A 15,991-nucleotide genomic window follows, 5' to 3' on the forward strand; every position below is an offset into this window, starting at 1 on the left:
CGCCTACTTTTGAGAAGAGATCACTCAAAATAGATCGTAATATGGGAACTTAAAAAATACGACTTAGAATATTAGAATCTGCGGTAGTCGTTGTAGGCTCAATAATGCGTATAATAGAATGCAATTCATACCAGTAAGCTGCTCTATGATCCATGCGATTAGTTTATTTTTGATTTTTTGAAAGACTTTCTGTTAGACCAAGCGAAAAATTGGGCGAGTATTAACTATTTCTCATTCTCATGACTTTTGCTTGTTAAGTAATCAGGCAATGAAATTGCTCAAATTTTGATGTAAAAGTAAATCTTTTGAGGAAGACAAATGCTTCTACAAATCTCTACAAACAAATAAGCATTCTTATGACTTTAATTGGGTAATTAAATAAACTTATGATGAGAAAATAATTTTTGAGAAAATGGAAATAGTTAAGAACCCCCAACATTTAGACGTATCCTTATTAGTTTCGAAGACCTTTTTTAAAGACAATACACCCAGACCTTTACAAATTATAAATATAATCGCGTACAACAATACTTAGTTTCATTAAATGATCTCACTTCTGAAATTTGTCTGCTTACTGTCAGTATTACAGATTATACAAGCCTATTGCGTATATAATAGATTGTCCAACTCGACCGTCCTTCCATCCTTTATCAATGTTTATGCGGTGAATAGAACCTTAAAGTGAGTAGCACATCTATTAATTGTAAAGCTTTCATATTAATATCGCAGCATCAAATAGCAGCTTCAAGGCTACACTAATTGGCTACGACTCCAAAGCGTGCTGTCCCTTTTCAGAAAGAACCTGCAATCCTTATGGCTCACTTGTTTATCCCATTTTACTGAATGTTAGTATGACATTTAATTTATTTGTGTAACAGTGAAACTAATTTTTGTTCGGTCAATAGTTTGAGTTATCTTTTGATGGGAAAGTAACTCCTATAAAGCCTGGAGCAGCTTGCGATGCAGGAGGTGGTCTTGCATTTTATGGCACTCAGAAGAGTTTTTACGCTGAATGTACAAGTCCTAATGGAACGGTCTCTCCAGTTTCTATAGTACGTTTTGGGTATCCCCGGCATTATTACTGAATAGACTGAATATAAAAGTTACATTCATTAATCATGTACAATAAACTTAAGCTATAATGATTCTTAACTACATAAATTCTCTGATTTGGCCTATTCTAGTTGAATTTAGAGGTCTATAATGCCATCGGTACAAAGGTATTGCAGAATTATTTTGGTGGTGCCTATTTTAGGACTTATAAATGTCAGTTAGAACATTGTAGTCATTGACAAATCAATTACCTCATTTAGTGAAAACGATGTTTACAACACCCCAGTCATATCAGCCGCTTTCCATAATAAAACATTCTGTAACTACAATAAATACAATAGACAAATGACAGCTATGTCTTGTTCACAGGTGAAGTTATAAATTGTTACCAAGTTTTTATGACTTAATGAATTAAGAAGGCAGTGTATTTGATTAGACACACAAAAATGGTCATGAATACATGAAGCATTAGAAATTTCGTAACGGAGATTTTTTTCCTCATTGTATTTTTACTTATCAAACATTGTAATATAAAAAAATAGGTAAGTTAGAGAAACAAAGACCTGCTCCATTCACCCTCTGTCTTTGTACGGTGACTTTTAATTCTTTCGATAGAGCAATTATTGCTATTCGAAATAGTGTCCATACAAAGAGTCATGTCGTATCTTCCAAATACTTCAAAAGCAATTTCAGTTACAATAGACCCATTTGATCTATATAATACCATTTTCTAAAATATAAACTACTCATTTATTATACAATGGTTGCTATTGCAAAAGTAATTATTGCTGTGAGTGCTTTTTTACGAGCTGCGCAAGCATTTTGTATCTATAACAGAATAACTGCGCCAACAAAATCAGATGAAATTGATGGAACAAATCATGAACGAAAAATCATATCGATTAATGTGTGGGATGCAAGACATGGGCCTAAGTAAGTAGCATTAACTATATTTAGATGCATGAACTTACCATAAACACAAAAGATCATTTAAAAAAACAGTGGATGGATATGACTCGGTACAATGTTGTCATTGGAAAAACCAAGATTGCAATCCAAAGGGTAGACCCAACTCACCTATCAGTCTTAATGTAAGCGGTCTTCCTTTTTTATCCTACTCTGACACTAATAAATGAATTTATAAAAGGTAAATTTTTCGAACGACGATAAGGTAACTTATTTATACAAAGCTCAGGTCACTTGTGATGCAACCTCAGCTTTTATTTTTTCTGGCCCTATGGAAAATATTTCTGTTGAATGCGATACTGGAAATGGGGAAATTGTCAAACCTTCTTTAGATCTTTTAGAAGACCGTTGGACTGAAATCGGCCATCCGTTTTAAAAAACAGTCAATTCGTTATTCCCTATAGTTATGATGATGTCACAAATATAAAAATAAATATGACAAGTGTAATCATTTTTTAACCTTTTAGCATGTCCGGCTTCCTTTTTACAAAAGACATAGTTTTAAATAAATATTCCTGGGCTATAATTAATGATGGACAATTACTAAAATAGAATAACTTTGAGCTATGATTGTTTTATGCAAAATCTCATTCTAACGTTTTAAAAACATTTGCTGTTTTCACTTGGTGTTGGTTTAGATATGCTGCAACGGGCATTATTAAATATAATCTTGGGCACAGTTTCCTCTCCTCGGTTCACAGATATCTTGGATTACTGATTTATCATATCGTTTCTGAGATTTTCACTTATTTTCCAAGTGGGCTTCTTATGCAAATTTGATGATATTAAGATTCTCCTTTTTTTTTTTTTTTTTTTTTTTTTTTTTTTTTTTTTTTTTTTTTTTTTTTTTTGCAATTTCTCGAGCGGGTACTTTTACCGACAGAAAACAATGGCATTTAGAATAGTGAAAATATGCAATATTTCTCGTCCTTTGTTAACTTCGAGAGAGAAAAGTGGAATAATTGACGATATCTAAAGTAACCGGCAAGAATATAATGAGACATACAGAAAGAACATTCAAGTATAATAAACCCACCAAGACTATATAATGCCATTTTTAGACTTGAAATAAAAAAATTATAATTGATCATTATAAAATGGTTGCTGCGGTAAAAATAGTTGCTATTGCGAGTGTGACTTTTCAAGCAGTGCACGCATTTTGCGTTTACAACAGAATAACACCTCCATCAGAGGAGCAACGAAAAACGCTGTCAATGAATGTGTGGGATGCAAGAGGCGGTCTAAAGCAAGTAGCTTTGTTTAAATCATAAGATATTTATAAACCTAACATGATATACAAAAGGTCTTTCAAAAAAACTATAGATGGGTACAATTCTTTCGCATGTTGTCATTATAAGAACAAGGGTTGTAACCCATTAGGTATGCCATTTAGACCTATCAGTCTTAATGTAAGTTTCCAAAAACAAAAAAGTTCTTTTTTTTTTGCATCCACTAAGACATGTGTTATATAAAAGGTCAATTTTTCTAATGATGGTAAGCAAACATATCAATATACATCTCAAGTCACTTGCGATACAAGCTCAGGTTTTGCTTTTTATGGCCCTTTCGACAATATATATGTTGAATGCACTGATTCAGACGGAAATGTTAAAGAAGCTTCCTTGGTTCGTTTTGATGGTCGCTGAACTCAAAAATTATATCAATAAAAATTTAAAGGACACAGAATAAATTGCTTAACTTATCCGTAAATAATTAATTCGGATATAGATGCTGGAATTTTTCCACTTTTCAATCTTTAAATAAAAAGATTCTTCAACCGATCCTTAATTGTACTACGCATGAAAACTCTATCTAGTTCGTCTTTTCCCTCACAGTTATCTTTGTATTCCAAATGAGCAAGAGAACAATCACCAAACGCCGCAATAGCTTTAAAAATAAATCCATTCTGGTCAATAAGGCAGTTTATGGGCCTAGTTTCGTTATTGCTATCAAAATTTGATACTCCCGTTAATTGTGAAATCGAAATGTATGACCTCTATTTCTAAAATTGATTTGATTGGGAGAACATTTCAAAGGCACATGAGGTCTGAATTTAAATGAGGTTTAGTCTTCTCTTCTCTGCTTAAATCTCTTACTTTCTCGGCTTGATAAGTTACAAAATGGCACTCACATATACTGTCTAATAGCATATAACGAAATCCAATTATTGCCTTCATTAAAAGTCTTAGTTCCCTCACACTGGTACCAAACTTAAAATAAATAACTCCCAGAGTCAGTCTTTTGTAACGGAGTGGCCTTTTCAGAGCTACTTTTATTTTGGAATTGTTGTACTATGGAATAAGTATACAACTATAGTCAACATACTCATCTTTTCTCCATACGTACGTATAATAAATACAAAAGTAGCAGCTATTTATTGAAATGAATTTATGTTTTGAAGAAGAGTATAGATATTCTAAACTACTATAATAATAATTTTCCTCTAACTTGATGTACGCAAATATGAGACTAACTAAAATAAATAGTTATATTTGTTTAACGAAGACATCACAATGATAATGCATCTCGAATGAGTTTCTAAATTTTATTAAAAACTTTTTTTGGATGGAAGAAACCTTAAAAATAAGCCAGTGTCAGATGCTCTCTTATTGTAGCACATTTGTTCCTATCATTATTTCCATCCTCTTCTCCAACAGCTCTTAAGGAAAATTGAATGGTGGAGTTATAATTGATATGTCTTGCTTCGAATATAAAAGAGGAGGCAAAAATACTCTTATCGCATGGAAGAATAAACCATGCTACCTCTTCATATGGGTGTTTATCTAGGTTCAAAACTTCGTCTAGGACAACATCTCCCACTTCCTTTAGCCTTACCAATTCTAATTAACAAAATTTAGTCAGTAATATCGTAAACTATTAGAGACTTTATTATACCCAGTCTGAGTGTATATCGTTGATCCATATCTTCCTCATCATTACACATTAATTGGTAGTTTTTAAAAAAATCCATACTTTTGATTGATTGTCCTTTTTGCAGAGCTAGTACAGCTGCCTTGTACTCAAAAGCATCCATTCTAATTGTTGATCCTTGTTTGTTCTTGTATAACACTTTATGTGGATTATTTTTGCTATCGCTTAAACTAGCTATTGCACAGTATGTACTACTTGACACTTGTTGCAAAATTCCGGTTGTCAAGCTCCAAAGCATGTGCTGCTTGTCATCCCGTGTTATTTGCAAGAATCGTGAAAGGTTTTCATGCAAAATAAAACAGTTTGTATCTTTTTCTTTTTGTCTAATAATTTCATCGACTGCAACTTGTAATAGTGCTGTGTATTCTCTATATATTGGTGAGGTGTCTTTAATATTGAAAACATTTCCAATAACAATCAAACGATCAACCTTGTAATTCCCAAATATGTTGGTATTTACTAGTGAGGCGGCCATAACAGTTGCAATTTCATAGAGTATTGGCTTGACGCCGATGTGAATAACATGACGAAGAGATAAAAAAACTGTGCAATTGCATAAAGCACTGATCGACAAGGATATTTTGTCATCTAAGGCTAAATATGCGCTATCATATTTAAACTTAAAAAATAAAGGATGATTATTGAAGATATTAATACTTTGACTACTTGTCACTTACTATTTTATCGACATTTTTCTTTAGGTTTGTTAGAATGTATTTGTAATTTTTGATTGAAAAATAATCACAGGGGATTTCTTCGGAGTCTTTGTGTGTTGTACAGTAATTGATTTCGCTATGTGTTTTGACGTTATTCCAAATACTCTTATATAGTGCGTCATGTACATTTTCAATTGGTATGATTTCATCCTCGATAATAATACTACATGAAGCTTCTCCATTTATTGCAGACTTGACAACATGGTGTAAGGTGAGCTGCACGTAGTTTGCGTGTACCAGCGCCACAACAAAATAAGATCGTAGACCAAAATTCAACCCTATCCTTTGTTCGACTTTTGGTAAAATCCATCCCCCTTGACTGACAATTCGTACTTTTCGATTTTTATCGAACTTTCTTGTCATACCACTTCCAGTTAACCATTTTTTTTGAGTTTCTTCTTCTCCAATAACGTTATCTAAAAGTAACTTTTCTACTGAGATAATGTATCCGATCTCATGATCGTCAAAATTGCCTATTTTTCCTGCCAATTGGTGTGTTATTATTTCATTAACATAATCAAGGTACAGCGTCATAAAAAGTTGAATATATTTCGACTGCCTAATTGCAACAAATTTTTCATTTGTATTGGGCTTCGAAAAAAAGTTATTCAATTCACGCTGGGTGTGACATGCTTTCATTCGCGTTTTTATCTTTGAAACGCAATCCATTCGTTTTTTTTCGAGTACGAAGTGATGATCGAATTTCAAGTACTTGTTGCAAATGGTGTCTATATTAGCAGAGATTAAAGAGCATAACCTATATCAATTAAAAAACGAGAAAAATATGAATGTAGTTCATATATTCAGAACTTGGAAATTACCTATTATTGATAGTTGAAAGACATGGCTTAATCATACGTGTGAGTATCCTTATTGCTTCTACGTGTCTCCCAAAGATTGCTAGCGGGCCAGGTTTTGAATGATAGTTTACGAGCTTTAAACTCTTTCTTTCCATAAACAATTGCATGCTGTATCAAATGCGAGTCAATATTATTGAAAACTTATAATTATTTAAAAGTGTGAAAGACACTGTACCTTTTAGTTATTTGAAGCACAGGACGTTCATATGATGTTGACTGAATAATAAAATTGTTTAACGATGGTATACGACTATTGTTGATGGGACAAATCAGAATAAGTTTTTATAAATTATAAAAGCATCCCCTGCTAAGAGGTTACCATTTACTGTATCCAATATTTTTTTCCGTGAACTCTTGATCAATAAAATTTACAACTGAAAATTCTATAATCTCAAAAGACATGGCTACACAAAGCGTTAACTAATCGTTTTCGTTATTTTTTTATTTATTTTTTTACCTATATTAATTATATAGCTTGGTTTCGATTTTGAAAATTTTGTTGTCAAGTAGACATCCTTGTGCTCCTTTTCATAAGCAGGTATTATTATAGGCTGGACACGCGCGCCAGATATTTGAATTTTTTCATTTAACAAACAGAAGCTTCCCTCTCGTACAACATCAGTCGTAGCAAAATTTTGAAAATTAATCACTTTATAATTGAAACTTTTCTCGTCTCCAAAATCTTCAATTAATTTGCGCAACCAAACGAGTGTAGCTGAAAATCTGGTGTATTCAGAAAAATTCCCGTCGATTCCCGCATTTATAAGGGCTGTGCGAGTTTTCTGGGCTTGACCCCTCAATAAAACGTCTACTTCTTGTGCAAAACAGGTTTTTACAGTATCGGATACATCTGCAAACATTTGCTCGAATGGTATTGTCTTAATACTGAAAATTTCATTTTCGTTTAGCTCGCACTCCGATCCATCGAATAGAGAGTGGAAAAAATCGGCGTCAAATGATTTTATCTCTTTATGTCCGGGCACTTTATCATAATTTCCCACCTACCGACAAAGAAAATGGTTAGGGATTCATGTTGACTTTAAAAGAGTGCATAAATACCATGGAATCGAGAAACGCTTCCAATAATGTAACAATTATTTTTCTTGTTCGACTTGCTTGCACGTCGAAACCTCGTGAATTTAGGCAGGCTTCCAAACCAATTTCGATTTCGGAATAAAAGGGAATAGTAAATTCTGTAGAATTGATTACTTTTGGTACATAATAGCAGTCGATTGATTTTGCAGAGGGGTACTGGGCTGAAAATAAATCCAGGTTGACTAGCAATTTATTATCCAGTGTCAGAGCCAAACCATACATGATGTATTCTTTTCCATTTCCAAACATTGCATGTTTTTTGCGGTTCGTTTTAAAATAAGAGGACTGATGATAATAGAAAGACGATTCGAGTGTTGTAAAAAACAGCAATCTGTCTTCAGGTTCTTTTTCTTTGATGAGGCCTATGTTCATCAAGAAAGGACGAATTAGCTCCTCTCTTATCTCATAATCCCAGCCTGCAGGAATAACGATTGAATAATAATAAGATCTAAATTTATCTTTGCTGTCTATTTCTTGTTTCAAAATCAATTCTAGTGCGGAAAGTGCAATTGTGTCATGAACATCATAGTTGTAAGAACAATTTAGTTTTCTTTTCTGATACATTTCGTTTAGTCTTAAGTGGAAATTGTCCATGAAGTAAATATCTTGATCCATTCTAAATTGGTTTTGCATCTGAAGGGCCTCTTCGCCCCAAGCCAGGATTTTCTGACTGACGACATTATACAATATGACAGCCCTTTGTGATCTCTCGTTACTTCAACCAAATTACTTAGTACCGAGCCTAGTTTTACACTTGTTAATACTTACTGATTTATATGGATCTGATCATTTAAAAAATGAAATGGAAACATTCCCATAAATAAATTATCTGGCTCGAACCCTACTTCTTGTAAGTTTATCGTAGGTGCACTTGAGGTTTTTTTACTAACGTATATATAGACAGTGCGTGTGTTGTGAATAGTCATAGTATTCTTCCATATTTCACAAATTGTTGAAGGCAAGGTAAACAAACCTAATTATTCGATTATCTTCGATTGTAGCACTCAGGTTTAGTGTCACCAGTAATTAAATTCGACCATAATCTGTACAGAAAATGGGTGACAATCTTAACATGTAATGAAGCCGGAAGTGAAGTAGACGTTATATATGAAGGTGATCTTATCTATATAACTTATGAGCACCCATCCTAATACCTTAAACAATGCTTGTATAATCGTAACTGGGCATACATCCTTTATTCTGGCAAAAACGTTGTATCACCTATCAATCAGTCACCGAACGGTGACACGGAGATGAAAGAGTAGTGATGTCTAGAGATACGCTACCTACATTGCCAGAAGGTTCAGCATAAATTGTGTACTTTTAACACGGATCTTAATAGCGCGACATCATATCTAGTAAAGAAAAGAGTTTGAAAGTCCAGTGACGAAGTCGCTATGCAGGAAGTAAACCTTTTAATTTGTATTTCTTTCCGTTTAAATAATTATTACGGTCACTAATTTCAAGGAAAAGTTTGAACTTCAACACTCAGGTAGCCAATTACTATCTCTTAATCGTTTAAATCAATGGCTCAACCAGTTTGACGATCCTAAACTGTACGCGTTTGACAAAACTTGAAATTCTGCATGACTGAAATACATTTGACACACATTAACACTCTAAAACGACCATTAGGCAAGAGCATGTTACCGTTCTATCACCAGTAGTGGGACTAACAAATCTTAACTGATAAAAAGCATGCTCATAGTTGTTTTAAAGCGCACTTCCCAAGCCAAACAGTTAGTCGTGGCACACAGGTAGCTATCCAAAATACACAAATGGTGTAAAAAAAATTATTCCATATTCAGAGTTTCTTTATTTAGAAAAGGGGTACCGATTTAAATAAAAAAAATGACTAAAGAAATACAAGGGAGGTTTAATAGAAGAAACCGAGAACCTTACCACCAGCATGCTTGGCACGAGCCTCTTCGTGATCCATGATACCAGCAGAGGTGGTCAAGACGATGTGACCGAATTGACGAGCAGGCAACAAGTTAGCGGTCCACTTTTCGATTTCAGTAACCTTGATGTTGAAACGGGGAGAGATAACACCACACTTGTTAAGACGACCGTTAAGTTGGATAACGATCTTACCGGAACGATGGTCATCGATTTCCTCGAACTCACCAATGTAACCTAGAATTTGAGCAAGGTAAGTAAAAAAGTTTTTTTTGTGAATAAAAAAAAAAGAGAGAATTGAAAAAGAATGTGTCTGTTCTATAAACAATACTCAACACGGTGTACCAGTTGAGCAAGTGTAAGAGAATGAAGTTAATCTTCCGTCAGATTTAAAGGTCGAAGCTCGTGAAAGTTTTTGCAAACTCCAACTAGTTATACTGCGGGTTGTATCCAATTGTGGTTCTCCCCCAAGATCTCAAAATGTAGATTTCTAATTCTCTCTTTTTTTCAAGTTACTATTAAGTCGAATGCTTACCGTGCTTTTGCATGATGGACAAGAACTTGATGATGACCTTGGAAGAAGGACGGACGAGGACTTGTCTCTTTCCACGCTTTTCGGCGTTGTTGATGTTGTTAAGACAATCGTTCAAGACGGAAACTCTGACCATTTTAGGAAATCTAAGGGAAACATGTGTCAGCAAATGGTGAAAAGGCAAAATAGCGGAAATGAGTGTCGCATCCATTTATAGATCCGATTCATTAAGGCAATTATTTTTGCACTTTCCATAGTAATTTGCAACCAAGTAAGTAGCTACATGCTTTTACTTGATACATCAAACACTATTGAGGATGGATGGCCGTATATATAAATGGATGCATTGGATGGATAATTTACCTGTTGTAAAGAAGAGGGAGATCTCAGACTGTACAACAAATATTTCCAAGATATACAAACAAAAAGTCAATTTTGGATAAGCCACAATTTTTGAAAGTCAAAAAAAATTAATTCTTCAATCTCGCGATTTAAACCAGTCGCGCTGCAGCACAGCTGATATCCTCTTAAGGATCTATATTTGACATTTTTAAAGGCCTTGATCTTCTGACGAACTGCTTTGTCAATATGTATAAGTATATCTATTTATATAAAGTCTAGAATTTTTTTCAGGGATAGTAAGCTTTCTGCAGTAATTGCATTGACACTCATAGCTACTTTATGTGGTTAACCACCAATTAATGTTACTGAACTTGGGATTGTTCTTTTATAAACAAGTCTGCCCTAAGATATGCTGCAAAACTTCTTTTATTCATTAGTTACAAAGACTTATTTGCAGATGCGTCACATATCCCCGTCTAACGGGTCCTTTTTTTAGAAAAAAAGAAATCCAATATAACGGTACAGGTTGATTACAAAAACGTATATGGTTATAACGATACAGAATTCATAATTACAAGAAATTACAAAAAGCTGCTCATAATTAGATCCTTAGACATTAACAAACTTTGTGGCCTATGTTTATTGACTACAATAATTGGTTATTGGCCAACGATTTTTTGCCAAGGCAAGGATAATAAAGGTACGCGTAGGCGTAGCATGAAATTGTAGACCTTGTCAACCCCCAGAATCTGTTATTCGTGAAAGCACTATAATACATATGTGATGTTTTCGTTCGTGTGCACCAAAGTTTGCTTTCAATGTCTTGTCTGGACATTCCGCCGATGTTCCTGTTTAACAAGCATTCAATCGCTCGTGATATACACACTATATATCCAGCCTATAATCTACTTGACATTTAATAGCAATCCGGTACTGAAACATAAACCATTACCCGATCAAGATATTAATGTCTACTTCCAATCCACGCTCCCATCTGATCTTCCCGGATAACAATCTATTTCAATCCTTCCTTATAAAAAGGATCCCCTTTCCATTTAATAAAAAGATATCTAGTTTTAGTCTCAAATAATTTAACCGTTTATTTCTTGGAATATTTCAGCTCGTGTGCTGTGAATATAATATATATATACTGTCCACAAGATCGATGCATTTGATGTATTACGGAGATGTATAAGACAGTGAGGATAAACTGGACCCATGTTGACTCAAATAAGTATAATTAAAGTACTTTTTACTAATCTCCAAGGTCTTATTTAATAGCTGTAACAAAATAAATTTTGATTTAAAAAAAAATAAAGAAAGTGAGTTTCTTTTAGTTCCCAACAAGAAGTTGGTTAACAGGTCAGACCACGAAAAGGTGAAAGCACGTCCTGGCCCAAAGAGGGTTTTACTCTCTATTTTCTTACTCTTACAATTCTTGTGTACTCGAAATACCCGCTTACTTCTAGATTACAGGTGACTCTAATATCTTCCACATGCTGCCTACCCACAATGCACAGCAAGAGAAGTATAAAAGACCCAACTGCCACCGACGCTATGTTGGGGTGACGTTTTTTTCAACGCGTTCACAGCAAAATGGTATCGCATATTGGACCAACAGTTGGTTTAGGACTAGATACCCCGTACCCACAGGAAATAGTGACGAGGGCGATGACCAATACATGCTATAGGGCAACTTTACTATTTCTAGCATGGTAATAAAGTGTCCGGCATGGTTGCTATGAATACCACCTATTAAGAAGATAAAAAAGGTTTCTCCAAAGCCTACGTTTACGCCCAAAAATCAGTACATTCCCTTTAGTCATTTAAACCATCTTTCTTCCGAGAAAGAGAGTTGTTGCTGAGTTTGATAGGTGTGCTGTTTCAAGGATGTAACCCAAAAGCTACAATTAAAACCATGACAGAAAACATATAGACATACAGAATAACTACTCAAGTCATAACTTTCAAAAAAACAAGCTTCTTGAAAGAGCTACACCAGCAAACAGCAAGTCTTCCGGACGATTCGCGGATTTTAAAATATTGCCCGATCCCGATACTAGAAGTTAAGAATAAAGATGAGTAAAGAAAAAAGAGTGAAGAACTGAGAAATGCGCAGCTCTTCCTTTTCATCAAAAAAAAAGGCTTGGACATGACGATGTGTGGGATTATTGTCTTCAATTCACTACTTTATCACATAAAAGTAGTATTATCAGACGCCTTAAAATGCTGAATCCAACCATGTAAAGAACACTGTGTCGTGTAAGACACTTTGTGCCATAAAAAAAATACTTGAACCTATTATTTTTGTCTGTGTAACCACACCCTAAAATAAAATGTGCGTGTGACCATAAAAAAAGTGTAGTTTTACGCGTCGTTGATTTGAAAGCCGGTTCTTCATTTTTTAAAACAAGGATCTTTACTATGCCCCAATTAGCACCTACCCAGAAGCAAATGCAGTCGTAAGAAGAATGAAGGCGTAATAACTGCGCAAATGGTTCGTGATTTAAACTGTATTTAATTTGCAATCGAACGTGCCATTGAACGCTGCGAGTAATCAAATTCTTTTGGGAGAAAAGTTGGTGGTGGAAGGCCCGAGATCTTTAACGATAGAGGCTGAAGAGAACTGATTTACTATGTTTTACCTCATACATAAAATGTCCCTGCAGGAATTCTGGCCAATGTGGCTGTCAACTCGAAAAAGAACACGTTTAGGATAGAGCTCCAACGTCTCAATTGGATAAGCTGTATAGCCAAAAGCGAATCTTTCGTCAACAAGAAACTAGAGAAAAAAAAATATTTTAAATTTTCCAAAGAGCATGAAAATCCGGATTTGGATGAATGGCTTTGAGTTATTTGGGACGATAGATAAATGCAGTTTTCAAACCTGTTACTCGTCTTCTCATGTCCGTGCTCGACGAGGGCCGAGGGGAGCCAAGATTTCTTCTTGTTTAGCCCCAAAGTTTAGAAGTGGAAGGTCTCCCTTGTCAATTTGGGGTGGTATAATTTACAATTGTCGAACTTTAACAGAGAACAGTGATCAAATAGTGATTTCATAGATCAAGTCTACGAACCTGTGTTGAAGGACTTCTACAGCAGCTATAGCTCACCAACTCTTATGGAATATATGCACCGGTTCATACTGCAAAAGTTGCCCGAGAATGGAAGGAAAATCACCACATTGTACAGTAAGACTGGCCTGATCTTAATCCGATCGAGAGTTTTTATAGCGCAGTACAGAAAAGTGTCGTAAGTATGTTCAAAGACAGAGTCATTGAGAATACATATCGACTCTGAATGGAATGCATTGCGTATTATCATAGATAATGTTTTTTTGTATATCCAGTTAAATCTGACTGCAAAAAACAACAGGAAGGTCCTTTGAATCTTTTACATATAAATCCTTTATAAATTGTAGAGTCGTAAAATGATATCTTTATCTTGTAGGGAACTGTGTATGTTATATGTTCAGGCAATACGCAGGTTCGCCTCTTGATAGTACCAATCTGAATGGAATTTTCCATTCACAATTTAAGTTAAAACCGATTGTCTGTCAATAATTGGATAAGAGATTTACCCGAAATTTAGTTCGTTGTATCCAAAGTGTGGTTGGTAAACCCCAAACGAACGAGTGTTGCTAACTTTAAGTATTTTATCAATTGTGTATCTCAGTCAATATCTCTTCTGGTAGGGTTGAATCATAAGTATGTTTAGGAATTTATTATAATATATATAAACCTGTTTAAAAATGTAATTTGTATTCAAAAATGGATATAGATTATGGTATAAACGACCAAGTGCCATTTATTATAGGTTTAGCACATTAAGTGTCTGTTTCGATATTTTATTTCATTTTAGTAGCCAGTCTCTCTTAAAACCAAAATCCAAACTTAAAGTCAACTGTTGAAAGGCTAAGGAAAGTTTTCTGGGATTTTGGGTGATCCCTTCAATAGTTTACTTTCGTTCTCACTTCAATAAAAGCAATTAAGGAATGTAAGAGACTTTATAGTTTAGACATTCAAGGATCACACTGTTCCGAAAAAAAAAATTACTTTAGTCAAATGTAAATGTGATGCCAATATCCAACATAAAATATATTTGTATAGCTAAAAGTATATAGCCAGGATAACTATAAATACAATATTTATTTATATAAAATGAGCGCATAATTCAAATTTGAAAGCAGCAGAAGGGGTCAAAGCATTATAAAAAAGGAAAGAGCGATTTACAAATTGAAACGCCGCTTTAAATTCAATTTTCTACTTTGAAAGCCGCCCCTTGGTGTTGCTTCTTACATGGCATACGCCATCACATGCATGTGGCTCGTGATATATTGTCTGTAATTGAACGCAATTCTTTTGACATTTAAGTTTAAGTTGTTCGCCAAGTTACCGAATAAGCTATAATATAAAATTGTTCGAACGCATTCAAAAAGATGAAGATCACGTCAGCAGGTTGTAATTAGGACGCTATTAATGCACTACGTATATCCCGACCGTAGACAATAGAAATGATCTATGGAAAGATATGCTGTCAGAATGACTCTTGCAAGTTTTTCCAGAATTATCTTCCGTTGGAACCATGACGTTAGATGTGGCATAAAAGAAAATCCGAAGAAGAATTCTAATTCCCGCAGCATTTTTTAACAACCTTTTTTTTAGTAAAACACTTGGATCAAGAAGAAAAAGATCGTCAAGCGCCAGAAAAATCAAGAACTTTGGGTCGAACAAACTGATTCGCTAAACCGATCTTGGTCCAGATCATTAATCCCTGAAATGCCCATCATGTATTACCAAAAATGTAAAACGAGGGTAAAAACGGGGATTTTCTCAAGAGTCCTAAATAGTAAATTTGCCTGTTTTTGGCTCTTTAATGACATTTTTTCAACAAGATTAGGCGGATAACATTAAAGGCGAGCCATTTTACCGGGAAGAACCGTTCGCCTTGTTTTCTTTTACTCTTATTGGTAATAGTGTGATTAACTTTAAACTATTCACGACTTGCTCTAATTAAATACATTGGTTTTATTGGAGCACACTTCTTTTTTTGTTATTTACATAAATGCCTGTCGCTTTTTTTTTGCTTTTAATTATCTTCTTCTTGCTGAAACGAAATTCAATTGTATTCTGGCACGCATGACCTTTTTTTACCACTGGGCTTTATTTCACAATCACCAACAAATGTGGGATTTTGCACATCTTACCAACCAAACAGTAATCACCATGTGATGACTATGTTTTGAATACATTTGTGTCCTTGGTAGTGATAACAACCAAATATTAATATTACGTGTCACTTAATCATCAACCAACAACAAACATCGTACCAGGTATTAAACAAATATTATTACGCTTATGGCGTTTTCTTTTAACCGCTGCAACTCCGAAATATTATTCTGACTCGCAGGATTTTGACTAAACTCCCGCTCCCCCGTTTGTTTCCACTTGCCTATTCTGCAAGGTTGATCTGCTTATTCTTTTTTTAATTTAAAAATAAAAAAAAGGTAAACATATTTTATTTAACATTTGTTATATGTTTCAAGGTCATACACATTATTTCATTTTTATTGTTCTTTTTTTCTCTCTCTTTTTTTTTTG

At 34.4% G+C, this 15,991-nt stretch overlaps 6 protein-coding genes across 6 annotated transcripts; 3 read left to right on the forward strand and 3 right to left on the reverse strand.

Annotated features, from left to right (window-relative positions):
- Window positions 1–544: 544 nt before the first annotated feature.
- EV154DRAFT_483789 (uncharacterized protein) lies at window positions 545–1,525 on the forward strand (the record flags this gene model as incomplete). Its single annotated transcript, XM_051598606.1, has 6 exons — window positions 545–681; window positions 710–845; window positions 906–1,052; window positions 1,185–1,220; window positions 1,276–1,422; window positions 1,490–1,525. The coding sequence occupies 6 exons, from the start codon at window positions 545–547 to the stop codon at window positions 1,523–1,525; spliced, it is 639 nt and encodes a 212-aa protein (XP_051455140.1).
- Window positions 1,526–1,813: 288 nt separating this feature from the next.
- On the forward strand, window positions 1,814–2,395 carry EV154DRAFT_566070 (uncharacterized protein; the record flags this gene model as incomplete). Its single annotated transcript, XM_051605932.1, has 3 exons — window positions 1,814–1,986; window positions 2,039–2,144; window positions 2,201–2,395. The coding sequence occupies 3 exons, from the start codon at window positions 1,814–1,816 to the stop codon at window positions 2,393–2,395; spliced, it is 474 nt and encodes a 157-aa protein (XP_051455141.1).
- A 721-nt stretch (window positions 2,396–3,116) lies between these two features.
- On the forward strand, window positions 3,117–3,665 carry EV154DRAFT_483791 (uncharacterized protein; the record flags this gene model as incomplete). The annotated part of the gene is made up of 4 exons (XM_051598607.1): window positions 3,117–3,258; window positions 3,343–3,428; window positions 3,495–3,513; window positions 3,544–3,665. The coding sequence occupies 4 exons, from the start codon at window positions 3,117–3,119 to the stop codon at window positions 3,663–3,665; spliced, it is 369 nt and encodes a 122-aa protein (XP_051455142.1).
- An 879-nt stretch (window positions 3,666–4,544) lies between these two features.
- Window positions 4,545–6,638, reverse strand: EV154DRAFT_301698 (uncharacterized protein). Its single transcript, XM_051594861.1, has 2 exons — window positions 5,628–6,638; window positions 4,545–5,569 (listed from the first exon to the last, which is right to left on the reverse strand). The coding sequence occupies exons 1-2, from the start codon at window positions 6,333–6,335 to the stop codon at window positions 4,874–4,876; spliced, it is 1,404 nt and encodes a 467-aa protein (XP_051455143.1). The 5' UTR covers window positions 6,336–6,638; the 3' UTR covers window positions 4,545–4,873.
- Window positions 6,639–9,497: 2,859 nt separating this feature from the next.
- EV154DRAFT_566072 (40S ribosomal protein S22-A) lies at window positions 9,498–10,188 on the reverse strand (the record flags this gene model as incomplete). The annotated part of the gene is made up of 2 exons (XM_051605933.1): window positions 9,498–9,757; window positions 10,056–10,188. 2 exons carry the CDS (start codon window positions 10,186–10,188, stop codon window positions 9,498–9,500), a joined length of 393 nt encoding a protein of 130 aa, XP_051455144.1.
- A 4,259-nt stretch (window positions 10,189–14,447) lies between these two features.
- Window positions 14,448–15,988, reverse strand: EV154DRAFT_553582 (uncharacterized protein; the record flags this gene model as incomplete). Its single annotated transcript, XM_051605134.1, has 5 exons — window positions 15,598–15,988; window positions 15,545–15,551; window positions 15,321–15,399; window positions 14,690–14,794; window positions 14,448–14,523 (listed from the first exon to the last, which is right to left on the reverse strand). The coding sequence occupies exons 1-5, from the start codon at window positions 15,640–15,642 to the stop codon at window positions 14,448–14,450; spliced, it is 312 nt and encodes a 103-aa protein (XP_051455145.1). The 5' UTR covers window positions 15,643–15,988.
- Between the last annotated feature and the right edge of the window lie 3 nt (window positions 15,989–15,991).

This window comes from Mucor mucedo (assembly GCF_025094135.1).
Source record: "Mucor mucedo strain NRRL 3635 chromosome Unknown EV154scaffold_81, whole genome shotgun sequence".
In the NCBI taxonomy this organism is placed as follows: domain Eukaryota; kingdom Fungi; phylum Mucoromycota; class Mucoromycetes; order Mucorales; family Mucoraceae; genus Mucor; species Mucor mucedo.

Bases quoted from the DNA above. Each gene is read 5' to 3' on its own strand.
- EV154DRAFT_301698 (XM_051594861.1), bottom strand. From the start codon at position 6,335: ATGGATTGCGTTTCAAAGATAAAAACGCGAATGAAAGCATGTCACACC. The intron at 5,570-5,627 runs GTAAGTGACAAG...TTATTTTTTAAG, and splicing joins AGAAAAATGTCGATAAAATA to TTTAAATATGATAGCGCATA.